This window comes from Camelus dromedarius, chromosome 1 (assembly GCF_036321535.1).
Source record: "Camelus dromedarius isolate mCamDro1 chromosome 1, mCamDro1.pat, whole genome shotgun sequence".
NCBI classification, from domain to species: domain Eukaryota; kingdom Metazoa; phylum Chordata; class Mammalia; order Artiodactyla; family Camelidae; genus Camelus; species Camelus dromedarius.
This window is the reverse complement of record NC_087436.1, coordinates 106,461,751-106,482,000: the sequence shown is the minus strand read 5'-3', so window position 1 is coordinate 106,482,000 and position 20,250 is coordinate 106,461,751. Positions and strand designations below refer to the sequence as shown.

Here is a 20,250-nt window from a genome sequence, read left to right as displayed (position 1 = left end):
AGGCAATAGACCTTTCATAAGGAGGTAATTTAGCAAACTCAAAGTGTGAAATTAAACTTAGTGACAATGACCACGGTGCGTGTAGGCACCACAGTTCTGGTTGAGAGCATCTTGTTTAACTTACTGTTCCTTTTCCCTTATCAGCAATGGCCAGAGCCAGGAAACTCCTTGTTCAGACATCCTCAGATTCACTTCCTGGTGGGGTTCAAGTACCGAAACCCGAGCACTTAGTGCAAAGGTGCCGTCTGCACTCAACTCAGAAGTCTACCCAGGAACTTTTTGGATTAGTAAGTTTCTTAGGGGTTAGTTCAAGTTTTAAAGCTTCTTCCTCTTCAGAACATGAAGGAAGACTGGCCAAATGAGTTCAGAGGTCCCAATGGTGAAGAAAATTGTTCTTGTTAAAAAAAAGTTAAGGACATTTTGTTTTGGTGAATGGGTACATTTTCATCTTTCTCCTTTTGCTGAAAAGGTATAAAAATAGTAACATATATAGGAGGGCATTATACGGTTAAGTATAATGGAGAGAGAGGAAATACTTCATGTGAAGCATTGATCATTAGGAAACCTGGGTTCAAATCTTTGTTCCTTGCTTTCTAGCTCTGTGATCTTGGGCAAGTTAATTAATATCTCTGAACCTTATTTTCTCATCTTAAAAATTAAAAAAAAAACAAACTGCCACCATTCTCATGAAGTCGCTGTGAAATTAGCCAAAACCACTTATACACTTGGCCTGTTTATTGAATGGGAGACCAATAAATGTTCATTTCTTCTCCTTTTCAAGTTTTGGTGTCTTAATGTGAAATAGGTTTATTTGTGGATCGAAATCAGTAATATACATAAAGGGGCTGGCCCAGGCCTGACACACAATAAATGTCTCCTTTTTAAAAAAAATAAAAATAAACAACTGAAAATATTTATAGAAACTTCCTATCCAATGTTGTTTGCATTCTTTGTTAATTTCATTAATCACCTAGCGAATACACTCTATTGTTTAATATACAATTCACAGACATGCTCACCCACACAAAAGGTCCAGGTGAAATGTAAGGCTTACCTGCAGTTCCAGAGAGTTCCACACTTAAGGTTCGTTCAATAGTCTTGTTCTCAAATGGGGAACCCTTGGGGTCACTGGAAGATATGGCACATTTATAAAAACAAACTGAAATGGAGTTGCTGTAGCCAAATGTATTAGAACCCCCTTCCCTTTCTGAAAATGGTTACATTTCTTAATACTTACTTTGGTGACTCTGGGGTCAGAGGAAGAGATAAAGTTGTTGGTTTGGCTAAAGGGAAAAAAAGGAAACTAATTATGAGATATTGAGTGTTTCTCAGATTTGTTTTCTTTCTACAACAGTCATGGTGGAAACTGGAAACTGGAAAACTAAAATAAGGAAATCCCTGAATATTGGATCAAAGTCAGACAACAGTCCATTATGCTAAAACAAATTTCAAACAACATTTGCATTGGTAAACTATCATTTGAAAACACAGACGAAAACAGAATTTTCCCCCAAATGTAGCATCCCTGTTAAGGATACAAAATTTGCATCAGATCATCAGAGAGAAATAATGTTTTCTGTTTTAATTTGGAATAGAGTACACGGTTTGTTTAGACAAGAAAACAGCAGAGTAACTACAAGACGACAGAACGTTATGAATATTCAGTTGATTTTTCTCTTAAAACGTATAATTTGATGTCTAGCCCTGAGAATCAGTTATTTCTGTGAGGCCAAAGCTCACTCAGTAACCATTCTATTCACTGAAAATTAATTGAGAGATTATGGCAAATTGCGGACACTGACCCACACAGTTTAAAAGGGGTTCAGATTCCCAAGTCCAATAGACAGCTAGAGATGCTGTTTATCAGCCGAGAGACCTACAAACTTGCAGAGAGAGCACATCTACTTTCTTTTATGCTTCCTAAATCTTACCTCCAACAGGAGGCATTTCCCAATTATGAAGGGTGGAGTAAGAATCTTCTTCTCACTCCAAAATTTCAATTGCTTCTCCTTGGCAGTCTTGTATTTTGAACAGAAGGAGGGGAAAACATGATGAGAAACGTACTTGGGATATACATCCACAAACTATGTGTATATATATATATATATATAGAAACGTACTTGGGATATACATCCACATACTATGTATATATATATATATATATATATATATATATACACACATATGCTTATCTACAAAGACATATTTATAATGTGTGTAGGTTTTGTCAATTTTTTTCTCATTAAAATAACTACTTTCAAAAAGTCAAGAGGTAGTCGTTTACGTAATGAAAATCACAGACTTGAAACCAAAAAGGTCTTTAGAATAAACTCTCTTATTTTATGGATGAAAAACCTGAGACCTAAGATGCTAACTGATATTTCCAAGGCCATAAAACTAGCTACCGGCAGAGTCGGGCCCAGAATATGTTTTCTTTCTCCTATTATCAAAAGGAATTGCATTCAGTAGCTACTACAGCAAATTAATCAACCTGAGTAATTAAGGTCCTTTGAAATGTGAAAATATTATTTATGTCCAAATTAGGTTGGAATTAGGTACTTTACTCCGATAAATAGTATTTACATATTTAATTTGTAGATTTAGATTTAGTTTTTAAACAATTGAATGGTTTATCATCCAGAAATATGAAACTCATGCTGTCTTGTACAAATGAGGTACATTGATTGATTGGCTTTTTCATAAATACAGATAAATGAACTGGTTTGACATTAATTTTGTAGTATTTCTGGTATAATGAGCTTTTCAAAAAGAACACACTTCACACTTATGAAGGAACTTTACCAACTTTTATGGTACCCAACTAATAATTAAAATAGTGCATACAGGTGCAATAGAAAATATCACAGATATAAATTATGTGCTCTGTCATCCAATAACGTACACTGAAAATCAGTCACTGAAATTCCAGGTTGCAAGCAGAGGGTAGAACGCTTAAAGGAAGATTCCAGAAGTTCTGATAGTTGGGTACAAGGGAGGCCCATGGCAATAGAAGGAGAGGAACAGGCAGGGGTCAGATTTAATGGGACAAAATACCAACAGGAAAACAGAAAATGGGGGCCACAAGAAAGATACAGCTTCAAAAGCCCATGCTCACAAAAACTACCATTAGAGGAGCACTGATGTGGTTTACTCCACGCTATTCCAGCGACTAGTGGACCAGAGACGCTAAGATCCTTGCGGACAGAGATGTATCTTTTTCATGAAGATCGTGGTATTTTGATGAACGAATATATTAGCAAGCGAATGATAAATGAATAAATGGGACACCCACTATCACCAAAGTCCAGACCATTACCCTAGGGAGTTGAAAAGAACTTGTCCCCACAGTGTTACAGAGAGCACACATGAATTTTTCACAGTGTGAAAAAATTACAATACATTAAGTAAGACAACCTCAGTAAATCCTCACAGTTATGGTCTCTAATTGTTCACATATTTTTGGCATTAAAATTGAATAATCATTTAAATAATCCCTGAAACTCAGCATTTATTTCCTGTTAGTTATTGACAGTCAGCCATGTTTACATGTTTATTCTTTTTTAGACATTCAGGAACTACAAGAATTTTTTTTCTTGTCAACAAGGTTTGTTCTTTTCTGGGATAGCTTCTGATGCCTCACCACAGACAACATACCTTAAAAAAAAAAAAAAACCTACATACAGCAGGGCTCATCTAAAGAATATGTCCTTCACAGGCTAACTTAATTCCTCACTGCCATGGTTTGTAACACTGTACAGTAATATTCAGTGACACGTGGATTTACAAAATTAAAAACCCCTCAAAATCCAAAAGGACCAACTAAAATTGGAAGAAAAAAAAATCTTTAAAACGTGCTGCTGGGCTGGGTTCACTGACTACAGGGTTTCAACAAGTTTGGGGCTTTTAGCTCCAGAAAATGAGCTCATGACTAGGGCGAGGCGGAGGGCAGCCAGCGAGCTCTACAGTTCTCTGTCTCAGTCCTGCGGCTCCGCTGGGTCTGCGCTAAGAAAACTGCTCCAGCGCATGCGTCTGAGAGGCCAATCAGGGCGAAGCAAACGGAGAGAATCTGGCCCATTTCGATAAATACATTTCCTTGAACTGGCAGAAAAGGGTGGACGGTGATATCCACTGGGGAAAACCTAATCGAGACCTAATTAAAAATATTAAAGGAATATGAAAATCCCAGGCCTATGGTGAGGTAGGGATGAGAGAGGGAAAATCAAAACCCTGGGAAAGAAAAGACGTATTAAAAGCAGCGGCAACAGCATACCTGCACGAAATAATCATGGTTCAAAACAGGGATCAGGGGCTACCACTGCAGCTGGAAGGGGAATTGGGGAAACAAAAAAGGAAAAAAAAAAAAAAAAAAGAGGTGGATGTTTACAATTGCTATTTTAGAATATGTTTATTTCCACTACAAAGTTAGAGGTAGAGATAAGGTGGAAGTTAAATATTTTAAAAGCAACAGCGACTTTCAACAAGCTCTCTTCGGGCCTCTATGACCGGAATATTTCAGATGCCAAAAGAAAAAAAAAAAAAAAAAAAAATTTTCATTTTTGCCAGGAGAGGTTTTCCCCATATCACCCTGATCTGCCTCTGAAGCATCAACCTTCTAGTAATGTATGGGGGCAATAAAATCAACCCAGATGTTTAGTGTAATATAAGCAATACTTTTTTTAAAAATAGAAAGCAGTTTTTTTAAATAGCCAGCAATTTCAAAATCCTTACTTACAAAGTAAAACTTGTGAGTATACCATTTGGTCTAAAAAAAGAAGAATGCACATAATAATTGGGAAGGGTTGCATAAATACTATTTACTATTTCTTAAGGGATATACAGCAAATCTACTGTGCCTCGTTTTTTTTCCTCATTAGTGGGAGGGAAAAAAATAAAGCTCTTTCATGAACTGGCTAGACCAGCTTGTTCAAAACTTCAGTTATATCAGCAATTCAAAGATTCGTTTCCATCACATCTGATGTGTCAGTTCCATCCTCCCCACCTCACTCCCGACCCGGCTAAAACAGTTCAGGTGCCTTTTGGTGATAGTGAATTAGGCTGCACATCAGCTGAATAGGATCTGTTCAAGTTGTGCCTCAGAAAGGATATTTTTTACCCCCAGCTAAATAAAGTGCTGAATTCTCTTTTAAGAGAGACACGGATGGAACAGAAGCCCAAAGTTCCCGTGCTCAGCCCCGCGCATGCTCACTTTGCCGTCAGCGCCCTCGCCGGCAGCGTGCGTTTTGGTCCCCAGCCTACCTTGTAAGTGGTGAGACTGCGCTTGTGTGTGGGCCTTCTTTCTGGAGGTGCATTTGTCTCTGCTGCTGTTCCTGGTCTCTGTGGGTTTGGTGTGAGGAGGGTCATCATTTGTGGTCAGATACTTGAGAAGCTCCGAGCAGGGACGTCTTTGTGGCTTTTGCTGTTGACAAATGCTCTTCGCTTTATTGCTCCATGAATTCTCGGTCTTAAAAACAAGGCATAAAGAAAAGCTAAAATTAGTGAACTGAACCTTATCAGAATGGATATAGGTTTTCTGAAGAGATGAGACTTTCAATGAAGTGTTCAGTCTAAGTGTACTAGATCTATGAGCTGTGAATAATTGTTTGCAGAACAAGGAAAGAAAATTACATTTAAAATTCCTAAATGACATTTATGCAGCTTTTTATTTCATTTCTCCTACATTTCAATGTTCCTACTCAGCAACATGTAACTAACAAGACCCTACAGCGCCTTTACTGTGAATAAAAAAAAAGAAGAAGAAGAAGAAGCCGGTTTAAACCTTAATTTGCCACTGATTGCCAGAGCCCAGTATTCACAATTCTCTTAAGTACCCCTTAACGCTGCGTTTTCACTCACAGTGAATGGCAAGACAAACATTGTTTAATACAGCCCGCTAACCGAATTATGTCATTGCCAGCATTCCATCCAATTAATGGCAGAGATAGATCTTTTGCAGTGATTCCAGAGCAATCTTTCTCAGGTTAGACAGCTGGCAAAATGGCAATGCTGCATCTTAAAGTCACTCATAGATGATACCAGCCTATCAGCAAATTTTACTGTAGCCCACACTGCTGCATGTATTAATAAAGTAGGCAGAACGTAACAGACAGTGAAACTCGCATTTCAGTGGTCCAAAGACAAAGCGGAGACGAACTCTTCCTAGCTTTAAATAGCTGGAGTACCGCTTTGGAAACCCATTTCATAATCTGTTTCACTGTTAGGAAGCCCCTGCAGGATCCCAGCTGAATTAATATATAGAAACCTATTGTTTGTTTCATAGCTTTAAGCAAAAACTCCTTGTTACTTCCCCTCCTGTATGAAAAAGAAATGTTACATCTGTACCTTAACAACTGCAGGGTTTGTTCTGATCCTGTGATTATGGTTTGCATGGTTCTGGGTACTGAGACCACTGCACTCATTATAACTTAGCTGAGTGTTGGCTGGTGCCAGTAAGAGCTTCTTAAGCTAGAAACACATCAGGGAAGAAGAAAAGCAAAAGAAGTTATGCATCTTTTAAGCAACGGAATAAGGTATTGAAATTTTAAGCTTAAAATTAATTAATTCTCATTACAAAAATGAATTCAATCACTCTAATTATAGCACATCTTAACACAATAGCACTAAAGGAAATTTATTTTTTATTATTAGTTCTTTGGTTTTTTGATTTTTTTAAATGGACGTACTGGGGATTGAGCCCAGGACTTCTTGCGTGCTGGTCATGCGCTCTACCATTTGAGCTATACCCTCCCTCTCAGGAAACTTATTTTTTAAAAGTAAGAAAAAGTTTGGCATGACACTGCCAGCTGTGAAAGTGTTACCTTTTCCTACGCTGGAGACTTAGTAGTGTCTACTTAATTTTTTTTTTTCTTTTAGATAAAATAAGGCAAAAGGATCTTTCTAAAAAGATTTCCAAATATCTACAAAGTAAGAAAAGGGGTTTTGCTAAATGAGGACTTGGGAGTGGGGAGGGAGTATGTGTACATTATCCTCTCAACAACCTAAATGAATCAAGTGACAATAAATGAAAAATTCTGTGATTCTTTGAATCGTATTTCACAATCAAGTGTTAAACACTACTGATTCAAAGAATATTTGGGATAAAAGAGTGGCTGTCACTGAAAAGCATTTTTAAGTAGATAGAATCCTGGCCTGTGGATCAGGAGATGTGGGTTCTGACTCAGGCAAAGCATTTACTCTGTCTTGACCTCTGTCTCTTCTTTTGACCTGATGGCCTTCCCGGATCTCCCTGCTGGGACACGCAGTATGACTTTGAGTCAACAACCCCTCTGAGTTGAAACAACAGTGTGGATGAAAACCATTGGGTATCAATGTAAAGACATCAGAATACCTGCCAGCAAAGCCAATGACACTGACACATGGACAAATCGGGAAATACGGATGTTACAGCTGCTTATGAGATAGTCTCGTCTAGGCCAAGCAATCTCAAAATGCAAAGGAATACAAGTAAGCCTCCATAGGTTTACGTGAAATGCTTGTTAACATTTAAAGACTTAGAGATGAGAGAGAAATAACATCTAACTGGCAGGCCAGAGAGCATTATTAAAGTTCTCAGGATGGCATCTCATAATTTACATTGTGTGCTCTTACATCAGATTTATAGCAAATGACAAATAGCTACCATAGCTGAGAAGGTAAACTGTGTCTTAGAACTAATAAAATCCCGATCAAGCACTGCATTGAAAAGAAAATTCACTCTTCATTGCCAACGAATCCACTCTTCATTGCCTACCATAAATTTAGGTAACTTAGGTTGCAAATGTGCTATTATTTTTCAATCTTCCTAAGAATTATGGATCCAAAGCCTTAAAATATTGCATACTCTTTGATCTACCTTCTATTTCTAAAATAATATGCATGAGAATAAAACTATAAGTATGTCAATTATTATACAATTTATGATTGTGAAAAATAGAAAAAAAAAGACTAAATACCCAACCATAAAGGATTGCTTAATAAATTAGCTCATCTCCAAACAATAAAATACCATGCGGCCATTAAAAATTATGCAAACATTTAAAATTCACAAACACATGTTCATGATCTATTTTAAAACAAGAGGACATTTCCATCACTTTTGATATTAGAGGTTATTTGAAATTACAGGTGAATTTTTCATCTATTCTTTTTCATTGTATACATTTTCTAAGTTCCTAACCATGAAAATGAGTAATACTCAGATGTAAAAATACACATTAACAGCAGAAGATAGTTTTAAAAAACTGCAGTGAGACCACATGAAGACTGTATTATCAAGATTTTTAAACACAGAATCACAGAATTTGCAATGCTGAGTGTGCTTGGGGATTGTTTTGGCGTCAGTCTAAACGAAAAATCTGAACCTTATTGTTATTACATCATACCCATGCAGCGGGTAGCCAGAGGCAACTCCAATTCCTGCTAAACAGTAGGAAGGGTTCTTACTAGGGACGGCTCTTCTGCCTCCTGAGGCGGAGGGGTGTCGTCAGGCATGGAGGAAGGACTAGCCTCATTCTCGGTGGTCACATCTCCATCTGTCAGTGCATCAAATGAGGGCAATCCGTCTTCATCCACAGGGAGACTGTCCAGTGTCTCTGTGAGGACTGCTAGCAAGTTTGCCTCATTCTCTTCATCTATCTTCTGCAAAAACAGAAAAACCGAAGAAGTTATGAGTGAGTTGACGTGGGCAGATGAGTAATACTATTAATCAGCAGCGACTGAACATGTTTAACCAAATGAGTAAGCTATACATGAAATTTGGAACGCCCCCACCAGAACACAGAAAAGCATGTCTTCTTCAAATTCCAAATTTACTTCTGGTCTGAATCACACAATTAATTAATACCTCATCTCTTCCAGTCTCTGATGGTTGAGCTGTCCCATTTAGCCATTTATCGTGTCAGTGTTAATAGTGCTAAATATGACCCTGTCTTGTTCATAGTCGTCTTCCACACATTTATGTCTTGTTTCCCTAACTCAAAGAGAAGATTTAAAGAATCTCAGGGCTTGAGAGAATTTTAACCATCATCTACTGCATCTTCAGATACAGTGTTTCAACCTCTCGTACCGCATGCCCACCGAAATGTTTAGATAACCCTCTGTTTTAACACCACCAGAAACTGAAACTAAACTGAGAGAAACTATACACTTTCATGGTTTCAATTATAATCTCATCACTGAACACTTTGCAGTCATTTATTTCTATCCTGACATCTCTCCCAACTTCAGTCATAAATCTCTAACTGCCTACTGTATGTTTCTACCTGCTAATAGCTCCTTATCTCAAAATCCAAACTTAGGAAATTTCATGAAAAAAAAACCTGCTATTTCTCTTGACTTTCTGGGTTTGGATAACAATTCTTCATACCCTAAACTCTGGAACTACCTTGAGTCCTCTTTACCTGGTCGGTTACTAAGTGGAGTCTTACTTTGTAACACCTCTTACATGCATTCATTTATGGTGACCAGGGCTACTTTCTTGGGGTTGCCATTACTTCTAACGGGGGCTCTTGCAAACATGGTTGAACTCATTTTCCCCCCTCCCATGCTCATTCCCACCAACACATCCTCAGAAAGCTCATCTTCAGTTATTCATTCCACAAACGTTTTTGAACACCTGCTCTATGTCAGGGCCATGCTAGATGCTGGAGATACAAAGAGAAACAAGACAAAATTCTGCCCCTCTGAGAGCCCTCCAAGGGAAGGGAAGAACCTGTAAACAATTTATGATAGAAAAGAATATTTATCTGTACTCTGTAAAAAAAAAAAAAAAATGCTTTCAGGATCTTCCAGACTGGAGCTTTTACATCTTGTCTGTAGGGCAGTGTGCTATATTCTTATGCACCTGAGCAACCAATGCCAATGTGGGCACACAGTGTAGACAGTCATTAATTACTTGCCAAAGAATCCATTGATCTGTATTTTTTTGCCTAAAATATACATTGTATAGATTACTCTCTTTTCCTTCTTTCAGCACTTCACATTGTTTGTCCAGTCTGACCTGTTTCATAAGTCTTTTTTTTTTTACGTTCGGTATGCTATGACATGAAGAATATCAGCTAAATTATCCCACACAGATTCTATTACAAAATGCACGTAAGCTGCTGACATCTAATGAAGCCAGCAGTGCCCACACTTCCTTTCTCTCTAGCACTGAACTCCTGCTAATTGACCTGACAAAATTACAAGCATCAAAGTGTAAGACAGCTAATCAGAAAATCAAATTGTATTGCTAGAGAAATTAGGCAGGCCTTTATCACGTATACATTCTATTTTCACAAAAAAATTGTTTTCCCTCATTACTGATGAGTCTCCCTCCAGGAGTAAAACTAAGAACTTCTTTCTTGTTGGGATTCAAGAAGCCAGGAAGGGCCATTTGTACTCATGGTAGACTTCATTTTTATTTTATACCTATTTTTATAAATATATTTATATTTATTTTTAACATTTGTTTCCACCCTCCTAATGCCCGTGGACTTGACATTGTGAGTCAAGTGGTTTTGGGCACACATAGTGGAGAAACAGTTCTATGAGGTTTTAGACTCTAGGGAGGCCAACCCTAATTGGTAGGGGTGAAATGTTAACTTCAAAATGGCACCACTTCCTGCCGTAACTGACCAGTTCTTTAAAATCCAAATTGCTCAATTCAATAATGAGGCTTTATTGAGCATCCCCTCTCCCCTTCAAGTGTTCTGGACCCTGTCCGTGCGACCTTGATAATAAGGAAACTGAAATTTACCCTTATTTGCTGCAGAGGATCATAATCTGGTATCCAAAGATTCCAATCTCTCCCTTTTTATTTTAACTTAGAATGCCCCACATACCAACAACCAAATTCAGGCTATTAAAGTGTTCTGAATAAAAGTTACATTTATGTGAAGTATATATTATTTCAAATCATCTCAAAATCATGAGATTTACATTAATATAAATATCTCCATATTATTACCAGATAAAAATAATCTGAAAATGTCTCAAGTGCACCACGCATGCACACATACAAGCACATGCTTTCAGTAAATTGGATGTTTCTCCAGGCATCGCAGTTTTCAAAAGCCTTATTTCACCGAAGTTCAAAAATAGCTCAAGAAGAAAATAGTTAAGAATGTTTACCAATAAATGAGTAATTTTGTTTACTCCGATTTAAATTTTGTGTTTGGCTTCCCAGCACTACTACAAGCTTCTGTTTGCTTTCAATCACATAATACAATAGCGCCTTAGTTCTATCCCTTGTGTAAACAAACTACCATAATTCCAATCAAGTCGAAGTGACAAAGAACACTTAAATGAACTAGTTTTCTCCAATTTCTTTAATAAGCCTGGGTGAATGTACACCAAATACAATGGCAGAAATATTGGAGCTTGATAATGTCATAATTAATTTACAAGACCCGATTAAACCACCAACCATTTAAATTCTCCTCTCAACTGGAACCACAATGGGAGGGGAGGGCTTGTGGGATGGAAGATGCATTGTGTGTATGGGGGTGGGGGGGTGGGAGGTATGTGGGGAGGGCAGGCTGGTATTAAATCAGTATGAAACAGTGGGACGCTAATCATTATTTTCAGTCAGTGTCCATCAGAAATAATTATTAAACCTTTTCATTATCATCTTTGTATGTATAAAGACATCTTTGTATACATACTCAGAGAGGTTCTCCAAGACCATTTGTTTTAATAAAGTTGTTCTTAAAGTGAGGAAGAAAAGAATGTCTCTCATTTCACCTTCTCTGTTTTCTTTAATCATAGAAGACTGGGGGAAAAGTTTGATATTTACTGATGACACTTTTGTCTTGTTGCTCAGCAGATATTCCCACATGTAAAGCTGAGTGGACATTGTCCCTCATTCTGGCCATTTCAACGAATTTGTCATGAGTTTCAACAATCCCACACCCCAGAGAAGGCAACACGTGTGACAAAAAGAACACTGTTAAACAATTAATGTCACTTCCCATTATTGCTTGGGTCCCAATTTACAGAGCAAATACATCAAAGTCGCTGCAAATGAAGCACACTGGCCTGCTAACACGTGTCTGTCCACAGGTGATGGGTAGGGAAACACATTAGTCAGGAGAGTGACACTGCAAGATACCCTTCCAAAGGCTGAGCTCTGATACCGCTTTCTGGTTGTTCAAAATGACTGCTTTTTATAAAAATATACTTAAGAGCTCCATGCAAGTTAAGAAGGGAAAAGCAGAGAGGTGAAAAAGAGAGGGCCGATCACCAACCGGGAAGGATCTACAGTTACACCAGCATCTCCTCCTGGCAGCCGGGGGCTGAGAGGCAGAGGAAAGGTAGGAGGCAGGCCCTCGGGCATTTCCACCCTGAGCTCTGCGGCTCTTAAGCAGCGTCTCCCAGGGTGGGTTTCAACCCTGGCCTCCCCTTACACAAAGGAGCTATTCTTCCCACCTAAACAAAGGTCTGGCGACTGTCACACTTCACTCCTAAGGGCTCTCCAGGAATAAAGAAGGCACATCTACAAAAACTCGCTCGAGGTGCAAAGAATTACCAGTGACAGATGATACACACACATGTATACTAACAACCCACAATTCAGAATGTGCAGCACATCCGAGGCATGTCATATCATTAACAAATGATCGTTCAGAACGATGGTAAAACCGGAAGATTCATTACTGCTCTCGGGGACTGTGGGGTGCCTGTGTGAACGGCACTAGGTGTGATGCAGCCCAAAAGGGACAGCTGGAGGGGCAGAATCTGCCCCTTCATGTGCCCCCAAGTCACACCAAGATTGAAATTCGGGATCCGGGATATAATATCTGGGTCTCGTTCCTTTGTGAGTGGTTGGCAAAAGATCCTCCAACCGGTTACACATGGTGGGTGGACAATGCATCGAACTCACCCAACTGCACAGAGTGAATAAATCCACTAAATTAAGGAAGAGATGAGGGACTCTGAGCTATTGACACCTGAAGGGAGAAACACAGAGTGAAAACTGCATGATGCTGCCCAAAGATTTTTCAGTGCAGGCTGTTATGGAAGGACCATGCCTTGCTTATGAGAGTAATTTTTTCCACATCTCGTAGAATTGCAATTAGACCTTGCATCCCCAGATTCTCACACTCGCTTGATCTCTGTTTGATAAAAATAGTTTAATAGCCATTTAATCACAGCTTCATTATCTTAGCTCTCTTAATGCGAATTAGGCCAGGAGAATTCTTACTTCCTCATTATTCAAATTGTCAATAAGAAGGAAACAGTGGGGTCTTCTTATCATTCATTAATCAGTTTCAGTACCTTAGGTACTGTTTACTCAGAGATCAGCCTGTGCGAGAGGTCACTTAGCCTCTCTCAGCCTGTATGTTTCACTATGTAAAGTTTTGGATTATTATCTGTGGAATTCCTGTGACAGAATTTTTCTACACTTGTAATAGGAAGAAAAGAAAGAGTTAATGACAGCCTGAGAATTCTTGAAGAAGGTGCTCAATAAACATCTCCGGTGTATATGCCCATCATCTTTTAAAACTTTTTTTAATTTTATTTATTTGGGCAGTGGGGGAGGAGATAATTAGGTTCATTTATTTATTTATTATTTTTGACCGAGGTACTGGGAACTGAACCAGGCCCGTGTGCATGCTAAGCACATGCTCCATCACCGAGCTATAGCTTCCTCCCCATGCCCGTCATCTTGATTACCCATATTTGAATTTCATTCCTGGAACACGACCTACCGCCGACTTTTAGCTCTGGGCCAGCTTCCTCCCAAATACCCAGCATGCCTTGGGCTTCCTTCTTGCCCCATCCTGCTGATTTGGAAGCAGCTAATGAAGACAAAATTAAGTCCTACTTTAAGTGAGGTCTAATTAAGAAGGGAAATCTGCTAGAGTAACATCTGGTAATGTATTCTGAAGCCAAATATAAATGACATTTTGGGATTATCCACTATTTTGGATTGTTTGTTCCACTAGACCCCACTGGGAGCTGACATAAATAAATGAGAAAGTGAATTTTATGATAGACTTAGGGGTTCAAATAAGGAAGACAACTGATCATAGAAGGCCGTTTCCTGAAGCACCATTAAAGGGCTATACCTTGGTTTCATGCACAAAAAGGCAAAAAATGTTTGCATGTATCAAGTTTGGTTTCGATGAAAAAGTTTCATCCAACTTTTCAAGAAGTTGAATTCAAAATAAAGACATTTTTTTCCTCACGTGAAATAGAAAATAACAATTCAGATTAGACCCCTGATATAGAATTTGAGGTTTTTAGTTTTGTTTTTTTTTTAACCACTTTAATGAGGACAGACCGCTTCACTAACTGTACATTGTACATGTCTGTTCTGAGTGGTCTCAGTCTTTGCTGAAAAGGTTGTTAAATATTTTGAGTACCCACTTTCAAACAACTCTTTCTTTCCCCCTTTCTTCTCTTTGTCTCCTTGTATGATCTACAATCCGCAGTGGGTTTTCCTTCTTGTCTTACACCCAGAAATGGGTACTAACAGCCTGTCTGCCCACCGTCTCACACTCCAAACTGGGCAGAACCCCGACATGGCACTTCTTACAGGTTGCTAACTCCTACATCATTCAATAGGAAGCATCTCTAAAATAATCCACGAGCTTTTTGTTTAGTGTATGGAACAAAGGGCTTTGAAAATGAGATGGTCACATGAAGGCAGGAAAAAAAAAAAGACTCAAGAAATCTCAAGCCTATGTGGCCAACAGAAAAACAGTCAGGACAATAAGGATCACTTGACATCACATCACGTATTTCTTATAAAAAATACTTCCGCATCTATTCATTTCTTACAAATGCCCTGAGAGTCAGCTTATTCCTGTTTTATTCCCAGGAGAGATAAACTCAGCACATCAGGCACCACTATATTTGCCCTGTCAGATGCCAAAGTTGCTGGCTGCACTGACACAGTGGCTAGTAAAAAGAGCACAAAATTTAATTTCACTATCTAGGCAGCTCCCCATGGCCATAGAGGCTACTTAAAATATCGTGTATGTACATGTGTCTAGACCCAGCACACACCCCCAACACACACAAGTTTGCATCTCAGGGACACATATTTAAAGCAGAATTTGTGTATAAGTGCACCGCAGTCTCTTGAGTGCTTTCTCCCATATTCAATTGTCATTGGCTATGAATGTGTATAATCAGTACAAGGAATCTTCCTCCAGTTAAGTACTCTAACTGAAGAAAGCAATGAACAAAAACTGAGGATGATTCTTGCAAAAATAAAATAAAATAAGAATCAAGCGGAAATAAATACAAGCAAAACTGAAGAATTCCCTCTGTAGATATATTTACACCTGTGGGAGTCCATTTAATTCCCTCTAATACTTACACTCCTATTTAAGCAGGCATAAAATGTAGGTTCCCATCTGTACTTAGGCTCCATTCTAACTTATTAGCTTATATCACACACTTATGAGTTAATAAGCATGTCCTGAACATATGGAGTTCATTATTCTGAAGAGGTCACATGAGCCAAAAGTGTAAATACAGAAGTTCAAGAGAAAGGCCTAAGAAACTCCTGGCTGATGCATTCAAAATGAGCTATTTCGGTTGGGGGGGGGTTGGTGAGGGGAAGGGAGATGTTTCATGTCACAATACAAAGAGGAAGCAACTGGGTTGTGCAGTCAAAAAGGAGGCTTAACAGACCTGAAAAGAGCCTGTAAGGCATTCCATTTGTCCTCGAATTTAAACCAGGAGAGAACCTGGGCACGATTTAAAAGACCACCAGACTGGAAGTCTGGAGAAGTGCTCCTAGTGAGACAGGATGGGACCTGGGACCTGGGACTTGGGACCCTTTGCTGCAGTGCTTGCACTTGGCCAAATGTCTCGTCTCCCCATTTGAGCAACAAAATACAAAGAAACTATAAGGGATACAAAGGAATAAAAGGAGTACAAAGAAACTACATATATAAATACATATAAGTGTACATATATATATATATATATATATATATATATATATATATACACACACACACACACACACACACACACACATAGAATACAAAGAAACTATAAAATAACTGTGTACATGTGCAACAAGATACAAAAAGACCAGAATCCCAATTGCCACTTCTTTGGTGTCGGGAGAAAAAGCAGGGTACTTACTGTGCATGATCCCTGCACACAGAACCACCAAGGGGGTGGCCGACCACGTAAGCCACCCTCTGACCCAGCCCATGGATCCCCCCTACCTTCATGACATTTAAGCGACCCCTACTCAGGGAGCGAGCGAGGGCACCTGTTACTTGCTTTCGCATCCTGGGGCTGCAGCATGAGACCCAACAAAGCCTTGCCTGAATTTCTCATCTGGCCTTTTACCAAATTCTGTTGATTAAGGAAACTAAGAACCCCGGTCGGTAACACTAGTCCCATTTGTACCACTAGCTACAACTATGTGGCTTCTGGTGAATCAACTCAATTCTGGCTGCCCTGCACATGCTAAAATGATAATTCTGTACACTCAAATGGCTTTCTTGTTTTCACACTTGCCACTTACCACCCCACCCCACCTCACCTCAATAGTCTACACAGAGGACAGTGATACTGATAAAACCTAAGTCTTATCCTGCCCCAATTTTGACCAAGCCCTCCATGATTTTCCATGTCTCCAAGAGTAAGAGTCAAAATTCTAAGAGTGACCTACTAGCTTAGGGTCACCACATAATTTATTATACAAGAACACTTTTGAGAATGAGAGTGAGTACTATAAATAATCAGCCACTGGGGGGTTAACCCAGACTATTGCAGGCTAACTGAGATGCATGGTCGGTTGTCCTATGTTAGACTACATCTTCTGATGCTCTTATTCATCAGGCTGAATCCTTTCCAAACACACTGACCTCCTTACTAGACCACAAAAATGCCAGGCATTCCGCTGCCCCAAGGCTTTGCACCTGCCATTTTCCCCTTACCAGAAGGCTCTTCTACCAGATGGACACATGGCTTGCCTCCTTTATCCCCTCGTTTACTCAAATGTCACCTTCTCAGTGAGACCCTCCCACTACTCCAGACCCAATCTATCCACCTTCCTGGTTTACTTTTCCATTTGACACTTACTTCTATAACTCAATATATTTTACTGACTATTCTTGTTCAATAAAACATTAGCACTGCAAGGTCTATCTGATCACGATTAAGACGTGGCATATAGTAGCTGCTTAGTAAAAATTAATGAGTAATAACTAAAAACATCTAACCAGTTCTAAGAATATAAGGTGACTCTTCACCTTCCTTTTGTTGTTGCTGTGGTTGTATCCTCTATAATTTCCATCTCTTCCCACCCCTAGCAGATTTGTCTTATTGATAATGTTTATCTTAGGCTATGATTTAAAATTAGTTTCCATTCATTTCTCACATAGCTTTTGTAAATCCATCTCTTGTAAAGGAAAGGGTTGAGATGGGTCTTGTAAATGTAGAAATTTAGTCTCACCAATTCTGGTGTTTGGAAGGATACTGGAATGCATTATTAAGCAGTTAATTTGCAAATATCTCAGAAAAGCCACGAGAAAATCATGCCAGACCAACTATATCTCCATGCAGGAACATCAGGCTCACTAACCAAGAGAAAACAATTGATATAATCTATCTGAACTAGAATGAGCTTTTTTATTCCATACCTTATACTCATCTACAAGCTGGGAATATGAGTTAGTCTTAGCCGGGGGGGTTTCAAACTGCATTCCATGGAACCCCAGACATCAGTACAGTTACTACAAGGACTGATTATAAATATTGTAGTATATATTTTATTTAATTGAATTCATATACAAATATAACTAACTTGCTTTTAGAAAGCAATTTGCACATTCAATTGTGTTATTTATCTTATCATAAACACAGCAGAGACCACCATGGCCTTAACCTGCCAAGCTGAATCATTTGGTGTTGGTCTCAAGATTTTAAAATATCTTTTGAGATGCGAATGTGAGCAGTTTACAACCTGGAGCCATTGACAAATACTCAGTTCTCTGAAGCAGGATTTTCTCAATCCTCTTCAATCAAAACAAAGTGCCATGTAATCAGTTGCTAAGATCCATATAAGATACCAAGCATTACCTTAAACCTCAAATTCACTTGTTTCTTCATTTAAATGATGTCAAAAATATTATAGCACACGAATGTTATTTTGATTTAAAAATAGTTAACAGCAGCTGACCTTTACTGAGTACTTCCCATGTGCTTGGTGCTGAGTTAATTTCTTTATGTATATTATTTCATTTAAACCACCATTAACCCTATTATAAGCCCCAAACTTATGGGGCTAATGAGAAGCAGAGTTATGTCCGATATATCAGAGTTTTATCAGATATATCTGATAAAAACTTGTCCTCACTCCCTTTCTTTATATATTGGAATTTTATGGAAGAGATTATTTGAACGAAAATGAGACTGGGCAGGGGCAAGTCTACCTGGATTCACACGAGGGGATACAAACTGAGCTGAAAAGACATCAGTTAATTATCAACAGGTAAAAACTAAGGTGGAGAAATGCAGTTACATCCCTTGAAGCAGAGCTGGGCTTCCATGTAGAAAGCGGTTTCTCTGAGATTGCTTCTGACTTTACTGCAGGCCCAGTGTCACGGGCTGTCTCTAGTGCTACTGGGTGTGATTTGCTCTTCTCTTAGAATGAGCTTCTCACCTCCCTTCATTTTTTCATAGCTCTGATTCCTCCTTCAAAGCCGACTGTTAGTGGTCCCTCTTTCATGAGTTTTTCAACAAATCCAGCTTATACTGGTATCTTCAAGCTTTTATAGGAATAACCTGGATCCCTGGATAGAAATATGGATCTCTGGGTCCCATCACATACCACTAAATCAAAACGTCTAAATCAGGATTTCTCACCTTCGGCACTGTTGACATATTGGGCCAGACAATTCTTTGCACTAGGAGGGCTGTCCTGTGCCTTGTAGGGTATTTCATAGCTTCCCTGACGGCTTCCCAGTAGATGCCAGTAGCACCTCTCCAATTATGGCAACCGAAATTATCTCCAAATACTGCCAAAATATTTGCCGGGAAGCCAAACTGCCCCCGGTCGAGAACAATTTCCCTGGAGGATCAGTTCAGGATTATGCAGTTTGGATAAGCACCCCGAGTGATTCTGATCATCATGCAAGTTTGGATAAGTTGCTGTTTTGTGCCTGTTAAGAAGTGTATACATCAAGTTAGAACTGACGATTCCATGTTATCACCTCTAACACATGCAGTTCTAACCGAGCTTAATAGTTATTAACAAAATATTTTTAATTTATTCTATGTGAATTATTTCCAGTACCCTACATGAATGTGCCTAAACGTTTTACAGTGTGCGCTTCAATGCTGATTACCGCTTATCGGTTATTTACTCCCTGAATTTTTTTTTTTTTTATTAGCCCTATGGCATTTTACTCTTTTAATTGCCAATCATTCTCCTCTTTCTTCAGCATTTTCTGACCATCATCATTATCATCAAGTTCATTTTCATTTTGTAGTGTATTTGATTACATAGGCTATATGCCAAAGGATTCTTGAGGATTTTGTTCTATATACTTTCATAGAGTTCTTAAACATTTCTAGACTTCTTAAGATTTTTTGAAAGATCAAAAGCGCATAAAAGCCTCATAAGATTTTCATGTTCTTAGGAAAGAGACAGTGAAGCAAAATATAGATTCTGAAGTTAGCTGCCTGAGTTTGGATCCTGAATTCATTCTTACAAGGTGTATGATGTTCAGTAAGTGACTTAACCTCTCCGGGTCTCAGATTTCGTGTGTAGTGTGTTATAATAATAAGACTTACCTTGAAGGGCTATTTTGAGACTTTGCGGTGCTAATCCCTGCATATCACATAGAACACTGCCTTGTACACAGTAAGGATCTAGGTTTGCTGTTATTAATGTTACCATTATTATTGCCCTCACTGAGTTCACAATAAGTGGGACAAAATCTAAATTTGTTGAAAAAATAATATAGAGGCAACATTTAAAGTAGACTTTGAGGTAGGGATAGGACATAAGCAAATGAAGAGGAAAGAGAAGAACATTCTACACAATAAACCAACACAGTATAGAGATTTTAAATGTGGTATCAAAACTATTAAATACATGAATGCTCAGAAATCCTTACAATTTACATAACGACCATGGTCTACCTGTCACTTGTTAAGACTGAATATGTCTGAATTAAAAGGCATGGTTTGACATAATCCCTGGATGCTTGTGTGTTTATTACATGAAGTAATCACTTGAAGTCCAGAGCAAGCTAAGCTGATCTATACTGTACACAACCTCCACCCGTGCAC

General features: G+C 38.7%; 1 protein-coding gene across 4 annotated transcripts in view; it reads right to left on the bottom strand.

Annotated features, from left to right (window-relative positions):
• PPARGC1A (PPARG coactivator 1 alpha) overlaps positions 1 to 20,250 on the bottom strand; it is a 291,632-nt gene that overhangs the window by 36,173 nt on the left and 235,209 nt on the right. For all 4 annotated transcript variants that reach the window (XM_064487778.1, XM_010991048.3, XM_010991047.3 and 1 more), the window contains exons 3-7: positions 8,440 to 8,634; positions 6,340 to 6,462; positions 5,257 to 5,461; positions 1,238 to 1,283; positions 1,055 to 1,128 (exon numbers count right to left, since the gene is read on the bottom strand). In XM_064487778.1, coding sequence (XP_064343848.1) covers positions 1,055 to 1,128; positions 1,238 to 1,283; positions 5,257 to 5,461; positions 6,340 to 6,462; positions 8,440 to 8,634 — 643 coding nt within the window. The remainder of the gene's footprint in view (positions 1 to 1,054; positions 1,129 to 1,237; positions 1,284 to 5,256; positions 5,462 to 6,339; positions 6,463 to 8,439; positions 8,635 to 20,250) is intronic.